General features: G+C 38.5%; 1 protein-coding gene across 2 annotated transcripts; it reads right to left on the reverse strand.

The window, feature by feature from the left end:
* Positions 1-1095: 1095 nt before the first annotated feature.
* On the reverse strand, positions 1096-10892 carry clta (clathrin, light chain A). 2 transcript variants are annotated; one of them, XM_047364775.1, is made up of 7 exons: positions 10608-10892; positions 9922-9950; positions 8845-8962; positions 7053-7164; positions 6165-6218; positions 3352-3387; positions 1096-2158 (listed from the first exon to the last, which is right to left on the reverse strand). In XM_047364775.1, exons 1-7 carry the CDS (start codon positions 10783-10785, stop codon positions 1987-1989), a joined length of 699 nt encoding a protein of 232 aa, XP_047220731.1. In that variant the 5' UTR covers positions 10786-10892; the 3' UTR covers positions 1096-1986. The 2 variants fall into 2 exon arrangements, with proteins under 2 accessions (XP_047220731.1, XP_047220732.1); XM_047364776.1 differs by lacking the exons at positions 3352-3387; positions 6165-6218 and having other exon boundaries at positions 10608-10886.
* Between the last annotated feature and the right edge of the window lie 2070 nt (positions 10893-12962).

Consider the following 12962-nt stretch of genomic DNA (forward strand, 5'->3'; position numbering starts at 1 on the left):
TACGATGCAGTTGTTGTTTTCCCCCATCCTTTAGAGAACAATGTTTTTGTAAACTAGGGACCCCCGAAAGACAATAAAAAGAGGAAGCGGTCGGATAGGCTTCAGAGCGGTGCGAGATCTGTAACTGAGCACATCTTGACCGTTTCTCCTCGCAAAGCGAGTAAAATAAACTAATACTTTGTCTCTCTTCTTTTTGTGTTGTTATAAGTATTGTTAGGTTGGTTAAACCTGACAATTACTGCTTTAGTGAAAACGCTACGTGAATGATTTAGTTCTGCTGAATAAAAACTATCATACAGTAAAATAATGCTTGTCTGCAAAGTCCGACTGGCTTGTGAACAGGGACAGGGAGAGGCACAGTATGTCAAGCCCAAAGTCTCTGAGCTTCTAGGAGAGGATATTTCAGGGAGACTGAGAGCAAATTTGGAAAATGTGTGGTTCTGTTGCATTAAACAGCCAATGAATGCTACCTAATGTGGCAAGGAGTGACTAAATCATGCATCCATTCATTGTTTTCTGCTTGTTTGAGATCAGGTCACGGGGGTAATGTGTCCAAACAGACCCTAGATACCCCAGACAACACTTTCTAGCTACTTCAAGCTCTTCACCATCTCCAAGGCTGAGCCCAATTACCCTCTTGATGGAAGCCCAATGCAGCCAATACTATGAGAAATCCCGAACTTTCCTTCCTTCACCACGACATCAGAACAGGGCCCGCAGAACCACAGCCAAAGCCCAAAACCGTCTGACCATCCAACCCAAGCAATGATATTAAAAGTTCTCAATGCAGTTTTGATTAAATCATGTTAAATGCATTATGTAAAGAACCTCAGGTTGAAATACACAATGCATTTCTGCATAACTGGTTTCACAAGTTTATATGATGGTGAGAACGTTAACCAGTATGTTGTTGCAAAACCTGTGCTGAAGCATTAACAATGTCACTCTAATTGGTTGTTTAATTATAGGCTGGCAAATAGAAATCCACACTGGTGTGGTGCACCAACGATTCATGATTAATGAACCTATTGTTCGAGCTTCTACACACACTGCAGTCGCATTTACTAACAAGCAGAAAGATGACAGGACAGCAGATCTCTCTTCATTTTTACTGATATTGAAATCAAATGGACAATGAATACACATGGTCAACTGGCTATGACCTAGTCTTTAAAACCACAAATGTCTAATTTCAGTGACAAATGTTTTATATACTGTATATATTGCCTTCTGTATATGTACATAGGTACACTCAAAGTACATACACACTGCTGGAGTTTCAACACACATACAAACAGGTCACATACATTTTGTAATGATTGGACTTTGTTTAGTACTGACAAGGGGAAAATAGCTTCCAAAAAAACAAATGCATAGATTGGACATTTGAACATGATATACCCCAATGGGACACTACACACAATTTAAAGTACACAATGAATTTGAAGTGTTTGGGAATTTGGTCCATTAAAAAAAATATTTAGAGAGAAAATGCACGCTGATACTTCATTAAGAGGAGAACATGAAGATGTTGGAGGACAAAAGATGCAGGAAGCCACTGAAAGATTCACTGGACTTAAATTTCAAGGTTATACAACAGCATTCTGATATTGTGTGGAGGTGTTGGAGGATGTAGTGTAGCTGAGAGCCTTAAACAAACGAACATCAATCTTTCCCTTTTAGTGTCCCAACTCACCACCCTTACAGCGTTATCAAGGACCACAGACCAAACAGTTTGGTCAGATCAAACAAGACTTTAACATGGGCCACAATACATGAAGTCTCGACTAGTCTGAGGTCGGAAGAGAAAAATCTTTCAGAAGGAAGAAAGGATAATCTCTACAGGCCTGCAGGAAAGGGAAAAACTGGACTGTGGCCTTCACTTTGGAAGATAAATTATGTGGATTCAGTAGTTGGTTCGTTGGTGTGTGAGGTGGAAAAAAAGAAAACATGTAATGGAATGACTTCCCACAAGCTCTCTGGTCTCTAACGGACCAGCGGGGACTGCTTTAGGGAGATGAGGACGGAGCGCATGCGGGACACGTCTTTGGCCTGCTTGCTGGACTTGGGGTTGAAGTCACAGAGCCGAGCCACCCGCTCCCACTCTGTCCCGGGGTTGTTCTCATCTAGATCTGAAATCATGGCTTCCTCAGCCGCCCTGACAGAGGAAAACAGATCAGTCAGTGGAGGAAGAACCAAAAATCCACAGAATGATATAAACACCATGAGAAAGTCCTCTGCTGAGAGCCAACACAGGTTATGCTGAATCCCATTCATTTCACTCTTCATTAAGCTGTAGCTCATAAACTTTAACCATGTCGGACCAAAGGTTTTATATGACGTTTTACAGCTTTTGGCTGGGTTGGATTATTAGCTCTGCAGAGTCTGCCTCACGTAGGTGGTTCCCATCATAAAAACAAACCCAACTGCCATTACACCCACAGCTTTATTATCTGCAGCGTAGCTCCACCTTTGCTCGCATTTAACACCTCAACGACCTGACTTTTCAAACAAGCCACAACAGCAATCAGAGGTACATCAACACCACCAATTATTGAAAGAAAAAATATATATATACAAAAAAACTTAGCTAAAATAAATAGATAAAAGATTTAAAAAAGGATTTTAACATGATTTGCTCATACAAATACAACAAAGTTTGCCTTGTGGTTGCAAATTTTCTAAACAAAAACCAAGTGTAGCAACAAAGAGCTCAGCCATGTTGATGGTATTCATAGATAACATTACCAAGAACAGCAAGTTCAGTTAGTTTTTGTCAAAAAACTATTGTGCTTTAGCCATGCGCTGTCCTGTGGCAGAAGAGCACAAATTGGTTTCTTTTATCTTTTATGTGTGCGAAGAAAAAACCCTCCAAAAAACTTTGATATCATCTCTGTAAACAAATATTAAAAGAGTAAAAAATAAATAATCAAAATCAATCGCTAAGATCCAAACCAGACTACGGCTTAAGTGATGAAACATTCCTAACACCCACCCACATAAATACCAACACAAGAGTTAATTTGTATTTACAGTGGCTTACTCATTTCTGAGTTCCCACGCTGCCTGTAAACACAAATTCAGTTCCAAAGAAAAAACAAAAACACAAAAAGGTAGACAAAGTACAAAGGGGCATGGAAAGCTAACCAACGTTCACCGTCACACCCATCTACAAAACACAAGGGACTAGGAGGACCACGACATCAAAGAAGGGACATTACATCTAAACGAGGGAGCAACTAAACTGTATGACATTAAAAACAAAAAAAACAGTCACAAAACTGAAACGGTCCTCTTGCCAAAAAATATCAAATACTTAAGAGGTTTTTGGGTTTCATTTGTTTACTTAACTGGTCTAGGCGGTAGCAAGGATGGTTAATGTGTGTGCTTTAAGGTGCAGAGGAAAAGAAAACAGGGAGAAACAGTTTCACCAGTCAGAATTCAAAAAAGAGAGAAAGAGAAGGAAAGGAGGTGAAAGAAAAGACAAAAATGAGCTCATTGCAGATGTTGAAGCAAACATGCCAAAGTGACAGTTTTTTTCCCCATGAAAATCATTTCTGTGCAGCTTTAGGTTCAGTAAACAACTCTTTCCAAATTTATTGAAATTTGTGCTAGAACATTTAGAAGCATTTTAAATGTTCTAACACGTCGCCTAACAGACTGGCTTACAGATGAGGCTTTTTGATCTTTCTGAGAATGATAGAGTTGTATGATACATAAGAGAGTTCTGAGGTTGATAAAGTCCCTCTTTAGTCCCAAAGAAGAGTAGCAAACCAAAGGCTGCACATGTCAAGCAGTTGGATGCTGGGCTTAACCTGTTTCATAGCAGATATTTTGACCTAGCAATAGTAAGGTGGGCTGCATTCCAGCGCAGCACCTCCACATATACTTAGAAGTATGTGTGCAAAGCAGAGCTTCCTTAAAGTGGTGTTCAGCTCCAATTAATAATAGAGATGCACCAATCAGAAATTTGTGGCTGATATTTGATCTCTGGTTTTTGTAAAGCTTTCACCTGCTGATACACACTGCAGCTGATTTTGATTTCTCTTTAAGAACAATAATACAAGAAGATGTAGAAGAACAGCGTTGAAAATAGCTTCCTAGCCATGAGCGGTCATCAGTTAGGAGCAGAGGAAACATCACACTGTGTGTGAGAGAGCAACCACTGTTAAATGGTTTAGTACTATTTTTAAAACTGTGAAAGTATTACCCGGTTCACAGTTTAAACTGGCTTTAGGGATTCTCATATTAGCGAACTGCATGGTTAGCACAGCTAAAACAGCAGTCTCCTTTGTTTTCCATACCGAAGATAGATCTGTAACACTGATTTTCAAAAGACTGCCAGCATCTACATATCTGGCATGTTTTATGACAGAAATTCAAAGTTTTAAATGACTAAACAGGGGAAGTGCCCTCTAATAGGTTCTCTAACCCTAACAGGCTTCCTGTTATGTTCTGAAAGTTTCACTTTCTCTCACAACCTGAAAACATGTCCACACCAAAGAGTGTATCTGTCAGTGTGACCTGATAAAGCTTAATACGGAGTATTTACTGATCAGAAATATAATGGATCTTTGAATCACTACCCGGCTGGTTACTGGTTAGGGCTTATCAAGCTGAAAATCATTCTTATCCAGCCACCTATTAACTTCTCGGTGCATCTCTAAATAAGACTGCTCCAGCTATCCTATTTCAAGTTTAATTATCTGCTATGAAATTCGTCTATTAGCATGTCAGTCGCTACAAAGCACTTAAATTTCTAATAAAGCATGAGAGCCGTTTTGTTTGAAGCAGTTGTCCGTTTATCATCAACTGTACAGTGAAATGTGGAAAAGCAACAATTATAGGAGAAGTTATCAGGGAACTTTGCTGGAGCTTTAATCAGAAGTAAAGACATCTTCACGGTCACGCCAATTTAATTTGGAACATGCTAAAGCTACCTTGTATTAAACCAAGTAAGTTAGAAAAAACAACATCACAAACCAAAAGGTATAAAAAGCAATGCTTGTTTACAAGAACAGAGGCATAACAGACACTGATTAATGCAAACAGGAAGTTTAGTTGATATTAAGTCAAAACACACAACTGCTTCAAGCAAATGCTTAAGCACCCTACTCCTCAATACATTTCAATCATTTGAGAGAAAAGAAAAATAGGAAAACACTTGAAGTTTGAAACAATAACCAAATCATTGTTGGAAATGTTGCCAATATCCTGATACAAGTTTAGGAGAAACAGCACAGATATGAGTGACGAACAAGGAATGACAACAAGCAGTTTGGGAAGAATGGAGGTGATTTGTTTATGAATGTGACTGAGGACTAGAGCATGTTTTATTATTGAAGTAGACCGAAACTAGAGGCTGTCATTACAATGACAGGAAAGGGAACAAGAAAAGTGTAGTTTGCCTTTTAATTGAATTAATAATCTAACACTTGATAATCAAGATTATTAATAAAGATGAATTTACTTGACTGACTGGAATATTCGAATCTCTATGGATGGTTTGAGTTGCAACAATTCAATCAGGTCTTTCCAACACTGGTTATGAACACAAAATAGGTCTTTATATGAGGGGAAAGCCTGCTGATTAAAATGTCATTGACACCTTAATTCAGAAAAGTTAATTAAAAACAGAAAAAAAAAAAGAATCTTCAGTTATATCCATCTTCAGGGAATTGTTAGGAGTCACAACAATATTAGTTTCTCCCCAACGAACAAACAGTTGGACTAAACTGTTTCAGTGTGAAAGAAAATACATTTTTTACCGACCATACAGCCTCTATTAGAAGCGCTTTCAGTGTCCTTATCAGAAAAAAAATAGTTATTCGGTCTACCTCTACAGTAACAACATGCAGGTGACTGGTTTAGTATTTTAACACATATTTATTAATAGTTTTAGATAAACGTTGTGAAAGGCATCCACTTACAGATGACATGCAGACAAATAGGGCTAAAATCATAACCAGACTATTTGAAAAGTAAAAATCCGGACTCTTACAATTATAGGGATTAAAAAGCCAAACAAAAAACACATGACAACACTAAGGGGTAACTAATGTTTTTATCTTATGAGATAAATATGACGTGTGGATAAATGATGTAAAGACATGAGAGAAAAAAAAACAACATTAAAAGGGAGGATGTTAGTTGGAGCAACATACACATAACCAATGAGGTCAGAGAAGGGCTGCTTGTAGAAGTCTTCGTCCAGCACTCTGGACAAACATCCGCCCAACGACAGAGCAGCAAGAAGGCAGGAGAGGAGAGAAAGAGCAGTAACAGGGAGGAGGGGATAGAAACACAGGCATCATCGGTTACCACTCACATATAAAGTCAAAGGATCAGGTTTTTGACCTCAAAAATAAGAATTTCCCCAGCTCCCAAAGACAGAGGGAGGCTCGCAGGCGATTGTGTTTGTCATCTCCAAGGAAACAGCAAAGCTTTTAAGTCTTATTAATTACCACAAATAAATGTGTCATTTAATTTAATGTACCATGGGTGTGAAACCTGTGGCTCTTTGGAGCTTCCACAAAGGCTATTTATAATTCGGCTAAAAATGATAAAGAACCAACTAAAGTTTTTAAATATAGATATAACAGGTTATAGTTATATTTTTTTAATGGAATTTGTCTTCTCATTAGGTTATAGACATTGTGCTTTTGTTGCATCACCTTCCACAAGTATGATTATCATTATTAAATATAAACATAACATAGAACAAAATGTACACATCCTATTTTGCAAAGGTTTGTGTTTTGTTTTTTTTTAACCATAAAACCTAAAAATAAAATGGTGGTTCTTTAAAAATGGCAACACATTTCCTATAGTAGATATTTATCAAAGATATACGTTTTTCAAAACTTCATGTAACATTTGCGGCTGTAAACGAGTTTAATTTAGAAAATGGCACTTCGGGTTTTAAAGGTTGCAGACCTTTACAACTGGATATATTTTAGGTCAAGTTAATAAGCTGACGATCTTCCAACCGTAAACCGTTTTGTTACACCTGTATTTGGGTGCCATTTTTATTCCTGCCACAAAGCCACTACCTGTTATTGGATTTAGTTTTCTCCAGCTGCTCGTTCTGCCTGGCGTGCCACTCCTCCAGCTCCACCTTGGCCTTCTCCTTCCACTCAGACTCCTGCTTGCGAGAATTAGCATCTGCAGAGGAGATGACAAGGAACAAGAGGAATAAACAGAGGAATGAGAAACAAATGAGACGGTGCAACAGAAGAAATTACAATGTGATGGAGATCAATGGTTCACACAAGTGCATGATGATGCTTAACAGTCAAAATTTTAGGCAACGTTTTTTTATTGTGGGTTAAATTTGATCAATGTCTTTCCTTCTTTGATTTACATTCAAGACTAGAGAGGACAGCTGCACACACCTGCTAAAAGCTGCGTAAATCTGTCATTGCAGTCACCTCAATAAAATAGTAGAATTGGTCAATATAAGCAAAAACCAAACAAAACTGCAATCTTGCCTGCTTAGTTGACAGGCAGGGGAGTAATGGAAAAAAACAAGATTTGTTTCTCAAATAGGAAATATTATTAGCCATCTGTGATAGAGTTTAGGATTTTAAATGAGGATGGTTGTTGTACTGAAACTATCTTACTGAATGAATCTGTTTGGGATTAACTGCTGACAGACAACTCAAGCATTAAATACAACAAGACCATGACCACCAACCAAGGAGAACCGTTGATGGATCTCTCCTACATAATTACACACAGCAGACCAGGGTTTCCTGGATCAAAGATATATATATATATTTTTTTCTTTTAATTGGAGAGAAAGGCTGTCATATCAATTTTGCAGTCTTCTAATTCATGCCATTATGGAGGCATGCCAAAAATCAAGAACTGTATTTAAGGAGGAAAGGCTGGAGGAACTCTACTGTGCAGTGAAAATGTGTGACACTGATGTGTCTTTTCCCATACTTATCCAGATCTGTAAAATACTTTACCAGATTGGGAACCCTGAACAAGACCTTTTAAACTACTTCTATTATGAGACTATAACCTACTTTTGACAAGTTTGAATATGCAAACAAAATGTTACACAACATTTGCAAAGACGTCACTTCTGTGAGAAACTGTGCTTAATGGGTTGTTTTTATTTCGCAAGTGAGAAAACTTAAAAAACATCAAACCTTAAAGAAACGCATCTATTAAGGCTCCCACAGAGTCGGGCGTACCTGACTGCGCGGAGGTCCGCATATACTCAAGGCGGACTCAAAGTGGACGTCGGCCGGACACGTCCAAGCAAAGCAAAATTTTTACGACCACATATGCGTACTCAGGGTCACACAAACTGCTTGGCGGGAAAAAGTCTTCACATTGAACTGTTGTATATGTGAATCACTGCTCCGATCGACCAGTTGCGAGGACTGGCGCGCTCCGCGCCTCACCGAAAAGTGTGTTTCCCTTCTTCGTGCCTAATCAGGTTTAAGGTCCTTATTTACCACCTTCTTTTATTTTGTTTTTCCAAAGCTACAAGGCAAATTAGCTCTTCCTCACACAATGTCATGATGACTGAAAATATGTACACACACACACAGTACGCCTGGCTCTGTGGGAGCCTTTACGGTCCTCCATTCATATCATACTGCAAACTCTGTGGACCAGGTCACTACAACTATGAATAAATAAAAGCGTGAATTGTAAATGATGATTGTTTGCAGGTGCAGAATATGAGCCTTAAAATGTCCACTTTGGTCACATTTAGCGTGCTGCTTTTCCATCGTCCTTACAGTTAAAACAGAGAAAAAGATGAGGTGAACATTTCAGATCTGTCATTTAATACCCATTTGAAAAACGAGTGATCTCTGTATTTACCCAGCACCTCCAGCCTCTCTCTTTGTTCCTCCCTCCACTTACGAAGACTTTCAGGTTCAGCCTGCAGCCGATCAGCAGTGGAGATTGCTGCATAGGCATCTGATGGGCCGTTGCTTTCCTGCAAAAATTGTTTTAAAAAAAACCACAAACGAACATTTAACTTTTTGATTCAGTTTTGATAAAACAAAAACACTTAAACTCTCTTGCCGACATATTAAACTATTCCTCCTGACTATAATCCAAACACTGCATCTGACATTGGCTCTTCTGTCTGTCATTTCTAATATGCAGGCACCACATTCATTCCTAAGAGTGGGCTTCTCTCACTACCAGAAGTCCTGATAGTGCAGAATGCCAAAATGTTGCAATGACAGCACAGGAAAAGGAAGCTGGAGTCATCGACTACAAGAACCTCAACCCACAGAGTTGTACACTGAGGTCCTGCTGTAGAAGTGCTAAAAGACAATGAGCACTTTCTATACTATACATTGTTACATGAATCTCCTATGTTGTAAGCAAAAACATGCTACTGACAAGGCATATTTTGACGCCTCACCGACCTTCATCACAGCTTAGCACAAACTCATCATTTTTACAAGAAAACTAAAACTAAAGCCCGAGAACAGCCTTTTTCAGCATCAGACTTTGATGTATGTATCGGTGTATGTCCAGGCCTTTTTCCCCTTCCGAATCCTTTCCCACTTTGACAGTTTTGGAACAGTTTACCATGAGATGTTACATATCAACCAAGTATTCATTTTTACTCACCTTGAGGACGTTTTGTATCTAAATTGCAAACTAATATTTTAAAGAATTTTCCTAGATTCTCCTCATGGTCTACTGTAAGAGCAAATTTATTTTACAGGTACAATGGAAGAAGGAACAGGTGAAAAGAAGGCATTTAGTTAGTAATAGGGGCAAAGAACTGACCTCTGTGTAATCTGTAAAGGCAAATTACACATTTATTTGATTCAATGTTCAAAGAAACAGTAGAAACATAGAATAAATGAAGTAGCTACAAATTCAGTTACACTGGGAAAACCCTTATAGGACGAATTTAAGTAATAAAAGTATTACCCCATAAAACTCTCCATTGATGGCGCCATCTATAAAAAAAAAAAAAAAGAAAGTTAAATACAAAACGTTAGAAACAAAGCACAAATAAAAACACAAAGTGGAATATTTTAAAAGCAGAAACTCTTATGTTCAGTAAATGCAAGTTCTTTAATACTTTTAAACATGTAAGAGTTTCATACTAGACATGTCAGCATTTCTAACCAACAGTTAAAAAGGCACAATACTGGTCAAAGGTTACAGCGTTGTATATATAGTTCCTCTTGCGGTTACTATTAACATTAGCGTCAATGGCCACCAGCAATGAATGACACGAACAGGCACGATACAGCTGATGTTATCAGAAACATTTAGCCCATAAGAAAACGAAGGTAGATACTGTATTTATTGCAATAAGCACATTATAAAACCACCCCAGTCTTCCTATAAGCTGTTAAGCGACTCAGGAACTCGAAGCCTCAAATTAATGTGAAATAAAGCAGACAGCAAATGACAGGTCCGTTAGCATTAGCTAAGACTAGGCGAACCAAATCCCGTGTCAAATTACCGTTTTAATGTTACAGCGAATATTTATTATTTAGCGGCTTCTATCTCTATCATATCTCCAGGTATTAACGGTAACTGGACAAGTCAAATAACCCTGAAAGGAGATGTTAAGGTTTCTGCGTTGGAGCACAGCGGTGACGAACCGTTAGAGTCTCCAAGCGACGAAGGAACCTCTCCGCCGTCCAGGATGCTGAAGCCCTCGTCATTCTCGATCCCCGCGATTTCGCTCTCCTGCTGGGCCAGGAAAGCGGCGGCCGGGTCCTCTTCGGAGCCCACGCCGTTTCCAGCGGCTGGTGCGTTCAGCATGTCAAAATCATCCATGTCGGGAGAGCCTGCAGGATAGACGTAAGAAACGACAAGCAGGGGGTAGGATCCACGGAGAGCTATCAGCTAAACGGGAGGAAGGGCGAGGAGGGGACGAATCCGAAGCGATCGAAACGGAAACAGAGAAACAACCAATCAAAAAGCACTATTGTTGATTGGCAGTAACAATGGCCAATCGATGAGCGACTGCCTCAGAATTTGACCAATAAAATCTTTGCATACGGGTCCCATGATCAACTACGTGTGCAAGACCTGTAAAACCAAATCCGCAGTCAGTCACTTCCTCTGTTTAAGTCCAGCCTGGTTGACATAGAGAATGTTCTGAATTTATTTCAATTAAAGGATAAAGATGGGACAAGGACAAAAACGTTTTTTAAACACATTAGTGCAAAAAAGTCACGAATTGTGTCTCATATCTGTTTACATTTTGCTCTGAAACATAATTATATGAAGATTATGTAGTAAAAGCATTTAACAAAATTTAGTGCTGGCTATAGGAATGCCAGTCCATCACTGTGAGCGAGTCAGTGGTTTGATGAGAAATGAAGTCACTGCAAATCAGAAACGTCCTAGATGATTGATTCAAACTTTATCTTTATTCAAAATTCAAATAATTTAAGACATGTTCAAATTAATGGACACCCTACCAACAGCACATACGCCTGCCCCAAACCACTCACTGGGTTCATACAGACCTGTGCACACTAATGGTTACAACTCTCTCTTGGCCTTCACATACATACTAAAACATTTAAATAAAACTTAAAAATGTTGACTCATCGCTCAAAAGGTTTGTTGTTGCAAAGGGTTTGAGGGAGAATCTTTTTAATCTGGCTTTTTTATTTCTCCTACTTTAATATCTGAATTAGTCTTTACCTTTGGTAAAGGGGTCACTCTCCCATTCTGACACCCTTGTCTGTAGAATAAATGGTAGAATGTTTTTTGCTGGAAACAGTGTACAACACATACAATAACTATGAGCATGTGCAACTAAAAGAAAAAAAAATCTTACAGCTTATTTACTGTGTATAAAATATTCATGCAGTAAATATTGTTAAAAAAACAGTACAGTGCCTTGCAAAGTATTCATACACCTAGACCTTTACACATATTGTCAGATTACAACCCCAGATTCCAATGTACTGTATTTTGATGTTAAAGGGTTGACCAAAACAAAGTAGTGCATAAACATGGTATGGAAGAAAAAAATTATATTTAGTTATTTTACAACACACACAAAAAAAAAATTTGAAAAGTGAGGCACACAAATTTATTGAGGCCTTTTTAATCTGACACCCCCTAAATCAATTCTTATGCAAGTGATGGCCTTGAGAAGTTACAGAACTAGTGAACAGAGTCTACCTGTGTAATTTAATCAGGATAACTACAGCTGTTCTGTGAAGGCCTCAGAGTTAAATTAAAAAACATTAGTGAACAAATACCATCATAAACACCACACCAGACCAGCCAGGAATATGGTTGTGGAGAACCACTACAACATGGTGGTGGAAGAATCATGTTGCGGTAAGGCTTTTCTTTTATAGGGACAGGAACACTAGTCATAAAAAGAGAACCTTTTAGAGGCTGCAAAACACTTCAACAAGGCAGTACTTTACCTTTCTGCAAGACAACAAACCCTGAACATACAGCCAGTTCTACAATGGAATAGTTTTGATCAAAGTTTATTGTTGTATTTGAATGGCTTAGTCAAAGTGTAGACCTAACTGCATTTGAGAATTTGTGGCAAGATTTCAAAACTGAACCTGGGCCATTTTGTCACAAAGAGTGGGCTAATATTTGTCTCTATGGTAGAAACATACACCAGACCTGAGACCTGCAGCTATAATTAGAGCCAAACGATTTTCTGGTGGACAAAAGTATTGAGGCCAGGAAGAGAAGTAAAAGTGCACACCACACTTGATTTTTAATTTGTAAATTTAGAAAAACGTGCTATATTGTGTGCCTATCACATAAAATCCCAATAAAATACACTTAATTTGTGATGAAATGTGACTAAATAAAAAAGGTTTGGAGGTACTTTTGCAAGGCACAGTATATATTTTCAACTTGCGGATTCAACAGCTCTGTACCATCTTTCAGTTTTCTGATCCCCTGACCCTTACTGTCGCTAGTTGCAGCATGGTGGCGATACCTTTTTTATTTTAACCATTTCT

The sequence above is a fragment of the Girardinichthys multiradiatus genome, chromosome 5 (genome assembly GCF_021462225.1).
Source record: "Girardinichthys multiradiatus isolate DD_20200921_A chromosome 5, DD_fGirMul_XY1, whole genome shotgun sequence".
Lineage (NCBI taxonomy): Eukaryota > Metazoa > Chordata > Actinopteri > Cyprinodontiformes > Goodeidae > Girardinichthys > Girardinichthys multiradiatus.